This window comes from Sinocyclocheilus anshuiensis, unplaced genomic scaffold (genome assembly GCF_001515605.1).
Source record: "Sinocyclocheilus anshuiensis isolate Anshui unplaced genomic scaffold, SAMN03320099.WGS_v1.1 scaffold2, whole genome shotgun sequence".
Lineage (NCBI taxonomy): Eukaryota > Metazoa > Chordata > Actinopteri > Cypriniformes > Cyprinidae > Sinocyclocheilus > Sinocyclocheilus anshuiensis.
In genome coordinates, this window is record NW_015542337.1 from 962,231 (window position 1) to 978,566 (window position 16,336).

The 16,336-nt window shown below is 35.7% G+C and overlaps 1 protein-coding gene across 1 annotated transcript in view; it reads left to right on the top strand.

Moving 5' to 3' along the window:
- The window catches only part of LOC107691135 (pleckstrin homology domain-containing family A member 7-like), a 124,973-nt gene that overhangs the window by 73,528 nt on the left and 35,109 nt on the right, over nucleotides 1-16,336 (top strand). The window contains exons 7-9 of the mRNA XM_016489620.1: nucleotides 1,936-2,008; nucleotides 4,075-4,175; nucleotides 14,079-14,254. Coding sequence (XP_016345106.1) covers nucleotides 1,936-2,008; nucleotides 4,075-4,175; nucleotides 14,079-14,254 — 350 coding nt within the window. The remainder of the gene's footprint in view (nucleotides 1-1,935; nucleotides 2,009-4,074; nucleotides 4,176-14,078; nucleotides 14,255-16,336) is intronic.

Consider the following 16,336-nt stretch of genomic DNA (forward strand, 5'->3'; position numbering starts at 1 on the left):
GGTTTTTTTCAGTAAGACAGTAATATCGTGCTTTACCTGGAAACCTAAAGCTGCACTAGGTGTACATCACATATTAGCACAAAAACTTGATATTTTGAGCACTCAATTGAAAATGTACATATAACGTATCAATCGTACTTACAGGTTGTGCTTCGGAGAGCTTGTTAGTCCAAATTAAGTAGATAGAAGAAGCCAACGAAGATAAAAGCCAAGATTAGAGAAGCAGTCCTTGGTAAAATAGCATGCACACAACAAAAGGTTTGAATTGTATTTCTGTGGTATTCTTGAACTTACCTTGAGATCCTTGATGTTGTCTTCTCAACATGATGTAAACACACTAACTAGCGGAAGCGTTTGTGTTTCTCGATTAGAGAACGAGACAGTTCGTATTTCGCGGGCAGGCGGGAATTATGCAAATGTGTTACCCAGTGACGTATACCGGTAACAGGCAAAAGATTCGAAAATATGACGACTCGTTAAGGCGATTCAGAATCGACTCTCTCTTTTGAGAGACAATATGTTTATTTATCATGCACTTTTTTGATTAACAACTTTGCAGATTGTTTTCATTTAAGGATAGCTACATTATAAACTGCAAAAGAGATATTTTTCAAAAACCCATATGACCTGCTCTTTAAGAATTTTTAGATATTTTGGCTGGAAACAAGACAAAAAAATCTAAGTAAGAAAAGCATTTTCTGCAGTGTACAGACCCAGGAACCCAGGGACTTTTAGTATAAAAAGCCAGATTGTCTCAGTAACACTTGATAATATATTTGATTTATATTATTATTCAAAAGTTTGGAATCAGTAGGATTTAAAAAAAAATAAACTTTATTCAGCAAGAATGCATTAAACTGGTCAAAAGTAAACATTTTTTTCTGTTACTAATAAATCATGGTTTCCAGAAAAATAATAAGCAGCACAACCATTTCAACGTTGGTAATAATAAATGTTTCTTCAGCACCAAATAAATGTTTCTTTAGCACTAAATCAACAAATTAGAAAGATTTCTAAAGGATCATGTGACACTGAAGACTGGAGTAATTTTTGCTATCACATGAATAAATTACATTTTAAATATTAAAATGTATTGAAATAGAAAACAATTTATACAATTTATAAACAAGACAATTTTAAATTGTAATAAAATTTCAAAGTATTACTATTTTGACTGTATTTTTGATCAAATAAATGCAGCCTTGATGCACAAAAGAGACTTTTACAACTTTTGAACGTTAGTGTACTTTAACTAATATTAGAATATTACATAATGCATCAGTTAGAAGGCTATAGTTAGAAATTAGAAAAAAAGCTGTTTTATATCTTGTCCTCGGATACCCTGGAGGTTCTTCAGGGACATTTATGGACATTCTAGTTGAGAATTTTAGCCTTATTCTAGACCAAATCATTCAATTTGGCAGGACCAAAAAGACCAAAACTTTGAGTTTATGAAGTTTGAAACCATTTTGTTTGACCACAGATCTGAATATTGAGGGAAATGTGTCTCCCTAAACATAAACAGCCTTGCAACACAGCATTTTTGGGAATCGCAGGCACTTTTGAACAGTTGAAATGCATATTTTGAGCATTCAAACGCATCATAAAAGCTGTAGGTAGGCAGCTCATTTGGCTTTTCTTTTTGAGAGCCAGCCAGTCAGTTATCCAGTCACAAACACACACACACACACACACACACACACACACATGGGTCTTTCATGGCGTGAAAACATCAGGAGTGTATTTACATGGATAGTTTTTGATAAAAGACTTTGAAAAAACTCTTTAACTGGAAGTGAAATGGTGCTGTCAAGGGGAAGTGCTGCAAATTGCTTGTTTGAAGTCTGTTTGAAGTGCTGTCTTTCCCCATCAGATGTCTTCAGCTGCCTGAGGGTGTGTGTTTCCATCAGTGTTTGTGTTGCTTTGTACTTTCAGGACAGCTCAGGGATGCGGCTGTGGAAGAGAAAATGGTTTGTTCTAGCTGATTATTGCCTCTTCTACTACAAAGGTGGGTTGTTCTACCAAACATCTAACAGAGTTACATTTACACATGGACACTTATAGCACCTGTTAACTTTTCTCCCAGATATCTAATGATTATTTGTAATATTTAGTTTGTAATAGCATGTTGGTCACTACTAAGTCCTACTTCTACTAATTGTACTTTCAGTCTTTTAGCTATGTACTGTCCTCAGAATTTAACATGGCACATTTACCAAACTCTAAAAGTAGTTTACTCAGGGGAATTAATAAGATGTTTTTGGGTTGCTCTATCTCATAATATATGCAGATTCTTGGATCACGCTAACTTGCTATTTCAGACTTAAACTTTAAGCCTTGTTTGTGTTATTATAAAGATTTTAAATCGCTTTAAGTAATTGTTATTATATTGACTTGGTCTCATGAGTATTGTTTCCCACAGGCCTTTGAAAAGGCTAAGTGAGTTTATTTTGCTTTGGCTACAGTAGGTAGTTCTGGTATGGATAAACAACAATGCATTTAACTTCTGCATGTTGCATCTTACTGTGTTGTCATACTGTGTACTCTTTATTACAGTTTTTTTAGACATTTGCTTGGTATTTCTCCTGTTCTTCTTCTAGCAAAAAACACTCATCATGTAAAGAAAGCTTAAAGTAAAGGCCTGATTATTTCAGGGACCTTGTCACAAGTACGTTGTTTTGAATTTCTTTTATAACCATGATTTGGTATTCCTCTTGTATCACTCTCCCCTTTTTGCAAAGGAATACGTCTCCTGATAGCTCTCTCCAAAGTTTTTCCGTTGTTGTCAGCATTATGCCTGAGAATGATTTAGTTGGCTATGTAACACTTTTAAGTGTCAAGAAATTACTCCTCTTACTTAAAAAATGCCTTTAACTTGCACCAGAACATTTTTATTTGGTTTTATTTTGTAACTTTTAGGAGGGTGTACTTAAAGGGATAGTTCACCCAAAAATGAAAATTCTGTCATTAATTACTCACCCTCATGTCGTTTCAAACCCGTAAGACCTTCGTTCATCTTCGGAACACAAATGAAGATATTTTTGATGGAATCTGAGAGCTGTCTGACCCTGCATAGACAGCAATGCAACTGAAATGTTCCCAAGTCCAGAAACGTAGCAAGGAGATCTGTAAAATAATCCATGTGACATCAGTGGTTCAACCGTAATTTTACGAGCTACGAGAATACTTTTTGTGCACAAAAGAAAAAAAAAAAGACTTTATTACCTGCTGACACAGACCCACATACGTTGTTTACGTCTAGCTGATACTCACCAAAATGGCGCTACAGGGTGACGCGGATGAGAGGAATTGTTGAATAAAGTCGTTTTTTTTTTTTTTTCTTTTGCACACAAAAAGTATTCTCGTAGCTTCGTAAAATTACGGTTGAACCACTGATGTCACATGGATTATTTTACAGATCTCCTTGCTACGTCTCTTAACTTGGGAACAGTTAAGTGGTATTGCTGTCTATGCAGGGTCAGACAGCTCTCAGCTTCCATCTTTTCAACATTTCTTCTAATGAGCACAAAATAAGATATTCTGAAGAATGCTGGTAACCAAACAGTTGATGGTAGCCAGTGACTTGCATATTATGTAAAAAGTACAAAAAATGTTAATGGCTGCCGTCAACTACCTTAAACTACCTCTGCCCCAGAACCCCAGCTCTCTGCTCACACAAATGAAAGAGTGACCTGCCTCGGTTTGGAATCTCTCCTTCAAACAACCTAGAAGTATTTTTAACCCACTGATTCCTAATCCAGCCACCCTTATCACTTGTCAACCCACCACTCAATCTCTGTTTCAGACACCCACACATAAACACACTCTCACTCCCACACACACCTGTGTCACCAGCGTTCCACTGGAAAGAAACGGGCAGGGCGGAATAAGGAGGCAGAGCAAGGCTAAACTTAAATGTGTGAAATGTGATGATGTTATCATAGTGGTGTGAGAAACACAGGTCAGAGAGTATCGCATGCCAGGAAGGAAGAGAGAGAGAGAGAGAGAGAGAGAGAGAAAGACCCAAAGTCAAAACCAGACTGGTTGCTCAATTGGCTTGTTTTTACCCCACAGACAGTCGTGAAGAGTCAGTGCTGGGCAGCATTCCTCTGCCCAGCTACACTATTGCTCCTGTAGGACCTGAAGATCACATTAGCCGCAAATATGCCTTCAAGGTAAGATCTCACTTTGACACAGATAGCAACACACTTGTAAAAGAAGAATATTCACCACCTTAAATTTGCAACCCTTAACTGTATGCTATGCAACGTTTACTTAAAAGGTATAACTTAAAGGGACAGTTCACCCAAAAATGAACATTCTTTCATTATTTAATCATTTACTGTGGAACACGAAAGGAGAATTTTTAAGCAATCTACTGGAGTGGTCATTTGTTTAAATACAACAACAGTGAATGAGGACTAGAGCTTCTTAAAAGATACATTAGCAAAAAAAGAATCATGAAAGTGGTCAATATGACTCTATACACACTGTAGCCAGAATTCTCTGTAGTCATGTGATAGCTTTGGATGTAAAACAAACTACATTTCTTAAAACTGTTATCTTTAATTAAAATAAAGGTGAAATAAAAGAAAATGTAAATGTTAGATGAAAACAACTTAGAAAATGATGCTTTGGCAACTAATTAAAATAAAATGAGTGAAATTGATTATCCCATGAGGATTTGGAATAAAGCACTTTTTAAGGCAAGGCAAGGCAAGTTTATTTATATAGCACATTTCATACACAATGGTAATTCAAAGTGCTTTGCATAAAAGAAAACAAAATAATAATAAATAAAAAAAATCACAACAATAAAACAAGGAATTTAAAAACTTTGAAAATGATTTAAAAATCGATTTAAGAGGTTTAAAATGAATTTAAAACAGTTAAGAATAGAAAATGATTATACATAAAATATAGTGCGGATGAGCTGCAGCTGTCTAATGGTCTTCTTGGGAAGGCCGGTGATGAAACAGCTTTTATGACTTTTTTTACAATTTGAAATCTTCCATCTAGATTTATTATCACAGAGTGACTATTCTCTCCAAAACCATTTTTTCTTTTGTGTTCTATGGAAAAAAAAAATCAGTACAAGTTGGGAATAACAAAAGTGTGAGTAAATGATGACAGGATTTTCATTTTCATGGGTGACTCTATAATTGTCCCAAGCAACTGATTAACCAAAGTAGCTATGCAGTTATCAAGAAATAAACCCCTTAAGGGTAAAACAGGTCTTAAACTCCCTGTCACAATTTATATTGTGCTAATGACCCGCTGACTGTAAATGCTGTAAATGCTCATTCATCTCATTTCCTTTGCACTAGCTGCTTCCTCTTCCCCAGTCAGCTGTGTCTTTCTGTTCTGTCATGTGCAGTTGCTGATTTTGAAGTCACTTTGAGTCACTCCCTGCAGTTATGAATATGCATGCTTCATTATCTTGCATGGCTTCAGCCCTGTGTATAGAATGCAGACAGAAATTAACCATTTAATGCACTATCAACATAATTTCATACCATTTGGAATACATTTTCCGCATGAAGGCCATCACTTTGTATCGTATATAACCAATTACACAAGCTGTTTTATACATATACAGCTCTTCTATTTTGGTGCTTATCTATGTGCGAGTGTTTTTGTAAGCGTAGACTAGTTCATGCGGTTTCATCCCCTGCAGCTTGTGTGGTTCATTGTTGTCCTCATGGGGTTCATGACACAGAGTGAATGTATGGGTCTGTACTCATCCTGAGGGCAGCAAGGTTACATAACCAGTCTACCTCTCTCTGCTCAGCTCCTTCCTGGCCGTTCTCAAAGCTGGAGAGAGATTTTTCAACGTGGGAGCGAAAGGAAACAACATTCCAGTTTTCAAGAAGAAGATCTTAACATTAATGGTTTAAAGTGCACGTTGATCTCAGTTGGCACTTTGCAGCACTCCTCTTTCACTTTCCTTCCTTAACGGATAGTTTTACACAGCCTACGGTGTCACATCATTCTCCTGGAGTGCCTTACTAAACTAGTAGTTGTATCACACACTCTTTAGAGGGTTACGGATCATTTGCCGTAAGCTTCACACAAGAGAGAATGTTTACCTTGGTATCTGGATGGAGATTTTTGGTATTGAGTGACTCAGATGGGCGGCCGAGTGTCTGTAATCTGTACTAATCCTCTATGAAAAAGAAGGCTTACCGCGGTGAATTCTGCTCAGCCAGCAAACTCACCCCACATGCTGGTAGAAAGACACGGCTGAGTATCAGAGAGTGTTTCACTGATTCTGCGATGAGCTTCTAGATATCGCTATGAAGGTGGGAAAGACCCAGGCTATTGAGCTCAGCAAACTTCGGCTTTTGTATTTCTGTTATGGCTTCTAACTGTGGGCATTTGTGCTTTGTGTTTCGTGTTGTTTTGTGCTCTTCTGCTCCTGCTGTTTGTTTCTGTCACCCTCTTATCTTGACGGTGCTGACAGTCCTTAAATTAAACTGACGATTTCCCAGTATACATCCTAAACAGGAAAAGCTTGTAGGTGTTGGGTCAGGTGACCAGTCATTGTCCTTTATTTGCTGAACTATGTCCTTCTTCTGTTCCCATTGGCGGGCTTCCTGCCTGTGATGAGTGACTGACAGTCCAGAAAGGCTCTGAGACACATTCAGCATCACCCGTAAATAGGTACACTTTTAACTCTACAGTTTCTCTACCTTAATCTCTGGCATGTGCAAACTCCTTGGGAATGTTTGTGACCTTTCTCACTGGCATTATATCGTCTTTTTGAGATGCAGTGATGTGTGAAATTATTCTATTCAGAAAACAATAACCATCGGGACATTTGAGGAGTCTTATTTATTTGCATATTAGACCTTGAGGAAACACAGGTAATATTGTAATATTTGGATAGGGTTTCCACGGTCATTTCCAGACCAGGAAAAGTCATTGAAATAAACGGAATGTGGAATATTGGCACACTAATCTTAGTTAAATTCCAAGTATTCTCTATATACATATATTTATTGTGTTTACTTTTAAGTTGCTTGCAATAAACAGTCAATAGTTTAGCCACTTTTCCACCGTCAGGGCAAACTCTACTCGTTGCTGTACCCATTCAATTCTGTACCTTTCTGGCCTAGCTGGTACAGATATGGTTTCAATTTCCACTGTAGGGCTGATAACAGAGCTCGTAACACTTACGCAAGTGTTTACATATGGTATGAGATGTAATAGTGACCACTTTATGGAGGATGATGAGATATTTTTGCTTACTTTGTAACCTTTGCTTCCCTGTTGAAAAAAAAACAGCATATGCTGGTTAGGTATGTTTTGAAGTATGGCAGCTGGTTTGAGCTGGTTTAAGATGGTCCTAAGCAACTAGCTCCTGATCAGGACCAGCTAATAACCAGCTTATAACCAGCTCATGACCAACTAGGGACCAGCTTAAACCAGCTCAAACCAGCTGCCATGCTTACACCTAACCAGCATATGCTGTTTTTTTCAACAGGTTTAAGCTGGTCATGTGCTGGTCCTAAGCAACTAGCTCCTGCTGAGGACCAGCTTATAACCAGCTTATGACCAACTGAAGACCAGCTTAAACCAGCTCAAACCAGCGTCCATGCTTCAAGACATACCTAACCAGCATATACTGTTTTTTTAACTGTGTTGGCCAGCTACAAAGAGAAACTAGTAGCCAGACAGCAAACAAGTGACCAATTGCTGAGGGGTCACGTCACTACACGCATTCTATTCCGGGTTGAGAACGGTTTTTAATCATGCCAGCCAAACCAAGCTCAAATGGAAGTATGACTGTAAACGTTCCTTACTGTTATTAGAACCTTTGGCCTGACAGTGGAAAAGCGACTTTTGTCTTTTTCATTGTTATACCTAAAACACATTAGGAGAAGCATTTACATAATCCTCCTAAGAATACAAATACAGAATTAAACCATTAATTGAAATAAACTGAATCTCATAGCGAACCGAATTGAATTGAACAGTTCTGAATATGCCAAAATCATTACTGAATCGTATCGAAAATCAATTAATCCTGAATCGAATTGATTCACACACACACCCCTATCAGACATATTTAACATATACATTGTAGAGAATACTACATTTTGGCTATTGTATCATCAAGATATGTATATTGCACAGTGGAATCATTTCACTGATATTTGCAGCTCTCCTGTTGTGGTTGTAAGCCAACAGAGCTGTTAAATAAAAGCTCTCTGTACCAGGGCGCTGCATTCTTATAATGGATTGCGGATGACATAATAGAGAATGATATTAATGAAAGGCCTGGTTAATCTAAAAGCATCTTCAAATAGTCCTACACGCTGCAGGGTGCCAAAAAGAAAGATAGCAGCATGTTACTGTTAGCCCTTTGTTTTGTCTCCTGTGTGTACAAGTGTGTGTACACAGCTGTGTGCACATACAGTAGTTTTGCCTGTTGGATCATACTAATAAATTATGACACAGTTTTTTTCAACTGCTTACACACATTTTCAGAACTTTGTCTCTTTTTTTCAAAACTTTACACACAAATCCAAGAATTGCACAGACAAAATGCAAAATGCCTCACATCTCTTGCAAAATTAAGCACTGCATTCAAAATATCGCAAACACATCTCAAAAGCAAACATTTGCAAACACCTTTGCCATAATATTAATTCTTGTTAGATTTGTGTGTTACATAGAGAATTGTGTGTTGTGTTTTGCAAAAAGTGTTTTATGAAATTGAAAACCGAGTCAAAGGCCGAGAACTAGTGTATGGTTTTGCAGATTTGGTATGTGGTTCTGGTGTTTTGTGTGTAAGCAGTTGAAAAAAAACTGTAATCTGATCTTAATTATGATTTAATATCAGATAGAATTAAACTTTCGTATAAGTTTAGCTAAGATTTTTCAACAATGAAAAAATCTTTACTGACATTTTTGATCAATTTAATGTTTTTGCTGAATAATAATAATAATAAAACTCATTCTGACCTTAAACATTTGAAGTGCAGATGTAACATTTTCTGTGTGCCTACATTAAAAAAAAAGATGGCCAATTCTGATTTGTGGCCCTAGAATAAATAAGCTTTCTGTTGATGTATGGTTTGTTAGGATAGGACAATATTTGGCCAAGATACAACTATATGAAAATCTGGAATCTGAAGGTGCAAAAAAATCAAAATATTGAGAAAAGTTGTCCAATTGATGTTCTTAGCAATGCATATTACTAATCAAAAATGAAGTTTTGATATATTTATGGTAGGAAATTTACAAAATATCTTCATGGAACATGATCTTTACTTAATGTCCTAATGATTTTTGACATAAAAGAAAAATCAATAATTTTGACCCATACAATGTATTGGCTATTGCTACAAATATACCTGTGCTACTTATGACTGGCTTTGTGGTCCAGGGTCACATTTATCATTCTTAACTTAACATTATATAATGGGCTTTTCTGTTCATACCAAGCGGCAACCTCCCGCTTTCTCTTGTGAAGCCAACACGGAAGTGACTTAAACTGTAATTCGTCAACTGGCCACTAGAGGCTGGCTCCAAAAGGGAATCAATCCCATAGACTCCCCATGTTAAAATGCCCAACTTTACAGCAGAAAAAAACATGTTTACAGCCTGGTTCAAAAAATTATTTTGGTCTATATAGCTAATTTTGCCCTTCATGACAACTGTGAGGGGGGTGGATTTTTTTATAACTCATCCGTTTAAATTATATTAAGCCTTAAAATTCTGCATAATTAAAGGCGTGGCCACTTGAGTGACAGGTGGATTGCCGCTGCTGTCACCGGCGTCGAGCGAGGTGGGCGTGGTTTCAGCAACCAGATTATCCGGGAGTGATGCACTGCCAAGATGGCGACGGCCGGCTCCGCCTACTTTAGGCTTCAGAAACGCTCTTTGTAAAAATACGGGTGACGTCACGGTCACTACGTCCATGTTTTTATACAGTCTATGGTTCATACACATCCTATTAAAGCTGAAGTAACAGTTCAGCCAAAATGTAAAAATTTCATGTCATTCCAAACATGTATGATTTTGCCTTTCATAGAACACAAATGGAAGTGTTTTCAATATTCACACAGCTCTTTTTCATACAGTGAAATCACACAGTGACTAGAGTCTGTAAAGCTAAGCGGCATTATAAAAGTAGTCTATTTGACATGTGCACTGTATTCCAAGTCTTCTGAAGGTATTGGGAAAAAGAAAAGAAAGTAATTATCCACTGAAAACTGCCCTTGGCTATATGAACGACACAAGATGTCATTGATTATTGCATGTCTTGTAAGCAAGTTTGAATACACAGAAGTATAACTGAAATATGAGTGCAATGACAAGATTTTTCTGTTTGTCACATAAAGCTGTTGACTTTAGAAGGCTTGGAATGAACTAGTTTTATTGTGCATATATGTTCTTTATGGTACTTTACATCCCCTGGTCACTGTATACTTCTATTGTAAGGAAAAGAGCAGCATGCACATGCATCAGAATATCGCTTTGTGTGTTCTGTGGAAGAACAACAGTCACTGGTTTGAAACGGCATGAAGATGAATAAATAAAGACACTATGAAGAGAATATTTTTATTTAAGAACATGAGTCTCATTTGTTGGAACAAATTAGATAGGGGTTACTTAAGTGGATATTTTGGCTGGATATTTATCATCTAGTCATCTGCAGCGGTCCAGGCCCCCTGCATGATTCAAACCAATCAGCCATCTGTCTGCGTTTTACAGCCTCATTGCAGAGCTTTCCCTCAGTGGACCATTAAAACACAGGCAGAAGCTTAGCACCTCACTGCTTGCCTTTAATGAGCTAGTCATGTAAACATGCGTGTCTTCATGTGGCTGTGTATTTTGTGTTGTGCTTTCTGCTCACACTTAGAGTGAAAAGAAATGAATTAGTGAAGAAATTAGATTGGATGTCTTTAATGAACCATAATTGTCTCTTTGTTTTGTATTACGTAAATGAATGCAGTATAAGTTACTCTCTCTGAATCTATGTTAATGAGGAAATTGCAGGCTGACTTCATGTTAATTAAAACAGTGTCTGTGCTGTTTTGTTGTACGGTAGTTTGCCTGTGTGCTTTATTTCAGTTAAACATAAGTAAAAATGAAAAATTGAATAAATAAATAAATATAATAACTATTATATGTATTATTACTATTATATAGTAATAATAAAGTATATAGTAATTATATAGTATAATTATTATACAATTGTATAATTGTAATACATTTTAATAACATGCAATTTGTGCAACACTGATATGATGTGTTACCGAAATCTATTAGGCTATAAATTATAACTTATTCATAGTAATTGTCTTTTTATGAATAAACTTGTCTTTTATAATAGTGTATGACTTATTATTACTTATTTTATTATTTTCAAACACATAATTTCTTTGCTTTACTCTTTATGTATTTATTTGATATACTTATAAATAGTGGTTCAACCGATCACAAATCTTACGGTTCAGATCATATTACAGTTTTTAGCCACAGATCGGATCGTTTTTCGGATCAGTAAGAAAAGAAACATATTTCAGTGTAACGTTGCTTTCCATTTATTACTTAAAGCTAAGTACTTCTTCGATACCACAGCAAAAACTACTAGCCTAACTAAAAATTCAAACATGATTAAAGAGACAAGTGAACAGCCAGTAAAAATAAGAACAAATACACAAATTACAAGCATAGATAAATACAACAGAACAATGTTACAAGTAAAATAAGGTTGGTATTCAGGTACAGAAATGTAATAATTAGGCTAAAATAACATTGTGTTCACTGTATAAATTAAATGTAGATCTTTGTCAAAGCTGTTTTGTTGTTTGATTAGCATTCATGACAGCAGCAAGTATTTATAGACTGCTGTCCCTTTAAGACCCGATGTATGGATCCAATATAATGATACACATCCGATTTCTTTCTCAGCTGTTTTTATTCACTTAAGACACAACAGACTGCATTTAACAGAATGATTGTCGAGATGGGTATTTTGTCATAATTTTATGTGTATGTGTCTGTTCAAACGTATGGAGATACGAAATAGGATTCAGTTAATTGTTTACGCGCCGTCTGAAATGCACCTCTCTGCGTGTGCGCGCTTCATGTGTGCAGCTGTGCGCATAGAAAACAATGCGCAAGTAACCAATCGAGTTCTCTTTAGCCTTTTCTTTCACTGAAATGGTTTAAAATCACTTGCGTGTGTAAACATGTACAAGTGATAAGCTTTAACTCTATTATGGTTAACCTTTGCAATTAATCTGCAGACCACATGCGTGCTGAACCGTGGGGCTTGGTCAACTACGATCCCTTCAGCCTCTACTTATAAATATGGGGGTGAAATGTATTATATTTATTATGATATATATTATTATATTATATTATATTATATTATATTATATTATATTATTTAGGGCTCTCTAATTTTAACCTAATTAATTACATGATGTGTCGATTAATTAATCTAATTTATATTATATTATATTATATTATATTATATTATTTAGGGCTCTCTAATTTTAACCTAATTAATTACATGATGTGTCGATTAATTAATCTAATTAAACGCAAATTACTTATGGCTGTGAAAATACCACCAACATATTATTTAAAGCTATTTTTGTGTTAAATGAGAAAGTATTAAGTAGACATTACAAATAGTAGCTTTAGAAAGAAATATTTTACTTGATTCAACATAAAATGTATTACACAAACGTTTAGGCTACAACATAAACTATATGGAACATGAAGATAATTTGAGAAACATTTTTTTCATTCATGCAATGGAAGTCATTGGTAACCAAAACAGCTTTGTTACCAACAGTCTTAAAAATACTTTCTTTTATGTTCCACAAAAGAAAGTGTCATTCAGGTTTGAGTAAATGATGACATAATTACAATTTTTTGGGTGAACTATCCCTTTAAAGTTGTTTTCCCCCTTTTTTAAATGAAATAATACTCTAAATAAGAAACCAAAACTCCCAGTCATTCATGTCATTCATGCATTCGATTCGTTCAAACGGCTGATTCATTCAGGAATTCAGTAAACGGTATGAATGGGCCTTTGAATCATTGATTCACCCGATTCATTCCAAACACAGATTCATTCAGAAACTAAACACCGCTGTGTTGCTCGGAGACACACAACAATTCTGATGTGGCTTTATAGGTAATACTTTTGTTGGTAAAACTGAGCAAAAATAGACAATATTTTGCTTAAAATATAACACAATATTAACTTCTTATTTACCGAACTGTTGTATAAAATCATTTGCACTCGTTATATTCAGAACAAACAGCACTCATGTGATATTGCTCTCCTTGCTCGTGTAATATCGCTTATCATATGTAAATATGAGACAAAAACTCATACAGGCGCATTTCTGCCCCAATATCTTGAATTTTAGGGCATAACTGCATTTATGGGGTTGTCGCCCTGCATCATATTTGTCAACAGTCAACTGTATTGAAATGCAAGATATCGTACAGGTCTGGGGCCGGGGCGTTATTTTAGTCGCGTTATTTTTCATAACTAATTAAGTTAACGTGTTAAACTGACAGCCCTAATTATATTATATTATATTACAATAATTTATTTTAGTAACATGTAATACAACACCGACACTGTGATAACATAAACATAACAGTAGTAATCTTTATATAAATAAACTTGTCTCTGCTAATACCGTATGACTTTTACCTTATTTAATTTAGTATTTTTAAATGTGTACTGTCTTCCCTTTTATTGGGTGGTGTGGTGCTTATTGTAACAGATCTGACCTTTTTGTCTGTCCTGATTTATATCGTTGTTCCTGTATCTTTGATTACATAACTGAAAAGTTATGTTTAATCGGTGTGTATATGTGTTTCTTATCAGAGTGTGGCCTTGGCTTGATCGGCATTTGCTTCTTTATTCATTCTGACTTCCTGTATCTCATTAGTATGTCTGCTGTGTTGTATTCCTCCACGCCTCTATCATGCTGAAATCTCAGATGCTCCTCTAGCCAGTACTTATCTGCTGATGTAGTGTTTCTCCTTTTCCCAGGGCTGGACTGATTTTAGTGCTCTCTCTCTTGCAGGCTACACACACAGGGATGCGCTCCTACATTTACAAACAAAGCTCTGTGATTGGCTCGCAGGCGGAGCACACTGGGATGAGGACGTACTATTTCAGTGCGGACACACAGGAGGACATGAATGGCTGGGTCAGGGCCATGAACCAGGCTGCACTGATGCAAACCCATACAGTGAAGAGGTCAGTGAGTCACAAAACTTTACAAAAACATTGTTAATTAGGATTTAAGGCCAGAAAAATATCTAAACATCATTAAAACAAGAATTTCACAGAATATATCTTTGACATTTGTTTTGTATCAACATATTTTAAACATAAATCTCATAACATTTAGAGCTAAATGTAAGATTTATGAATGTGAATTGCGTATAAAAATTTCCATCCATGTGGATTACACAGTTTTGACATAATCTAATAAACTAGAAGTGATGCATATTTGTCAGGCATACATAACTGAAATTGGTACAATTTCTGCAATAGCACTAATACACTTACATTACACATTAATCAGGTTTATATATTTATAATCAATAAATCCAGTTTGTTACAGTACCATGCATTTGAACTAAATGAAGATTGTTTGTTCCACATCTAGCCATATTTTAACCATGTTCGTACTTTTTAACTGAATAAATGTAGTTGTTTTCACAATGAACAGATTTATGTTGATTCTAAGCCAAAAAATTATTATATAAATAAAACTATAGTTGCAAATAGTAATAATATGCCATGATGTTTTTGAGTGCAGAACTCGTACTTGTTTCATTTCTGTATGACCGACAAACATGGATCATGTTTTATTAGTTTATTAGTTTAAATTAGATTAAATCTGTATAATACAAATAAAGGGAAATATATTTAATTATTTACATTTAGTCATTTAGCAGACGCTTTTATCCAAAGCGACTTACAAATGAGGACAATGGAAGCAATCAAAATCAACAAAAGAACAATGATATGCAAGTGATATAACAAGTCTCAGTTAGCCTAACGCAGCACACGTAGCAAGTTTTTTTTTATTATTATATAATAAAAAGAAAACGGATAGAATTAAAAAAAGAATAGAGCAAGCTAGTGTTAGAGGCCTTTTTTGCTTTTTGTTAATTGTATAATAAATAAAAGGAAAACAAATAGATAGAATACAAAAAGAATAGAGAAGCTAGTAGCGACATTCAACGCAAGCTTCTAGAGGGCACAGTCTGAAGTAATGAATTTAGGTAAAGAGGTGCAGAGCCAGTGGTGGTTTTCTCCACATCACTTCAGCGCTAGGCGCGAGTCAAACGAGTGCAGAAACGGTACTGTGCTCGCAGCGCATGCTCTTCAATTGCACGCACAAAGGCGCCGGCGCACGCTGTAGCCTGTATCCTTTCATATCAAAGCGCGAAATAAATTACGTGCATGGGTAAAAAGAGTTGAGAGAAAATATGATGCGTGTCAGATCTGCTTCACGTTCAGCAGCGGCAGCTATAGCCAGCTAAATAACCAGCTGCTGTGATGTCTATTAATCAAAGGACAAAGAAAACAAAAGTGGAAAAAATTACTTTTATAGCTTTAAGTATTCAGCTATATTTCATTTAGAATTTAGTGTTTCATACACTGTTTCAGAGTAAGAAAAATTTGCTTCTGGTCAAAAAAAGTGGAATTAAAAAGTTCTGATTTAGGTATATCTTTTTCTTATAAACAAATGTTTTCTAACATTTTCTTTTCCTATTTTACTCTAAAAATATGAATTTTGTGTGATTTAATGTTAGTTTGCAGCTGTTTTCTGAAGTGTTTGTTAAATAGTGTGTGTGTGTGTGTTTGTGTTTAAAGTGTACTATCAAATGCAGTTTTCACAAGTTGTGAGTCTGTAAGTGTTTGTCAGGCATCAGTCTTGTTGATTGACAGCGATGCTGCAGTGTGTCTTGCTCTGCCAGTGCAGAAGACCAGACGGGTACTGAGCAGTGACTCAGCTTTCTGTCTCTCTGTTGTCTGGGCCGGTCTCACTTCTTTGAGACAGTCACAGAGCCCAAACTCAGCTCAGATGTGGGCTGAGTACTCAAACAGTCAAAATGACAAAATACTCATCCCTAGTTCAGATACTATAAACATAAATAGGAAAAATCTGGAGTCACACTGTTTTTAAATACAGTATGAATGCAGGCTGTATAAACATGTATATGGTTTAGACCATCAATGCTCTCCTTTGACATGCGTAATGCGTGTCGCCCAATTTCAGCCATAAAAGATTGAATAGTTAGCTGTCACTGCTGGTGATGTCGT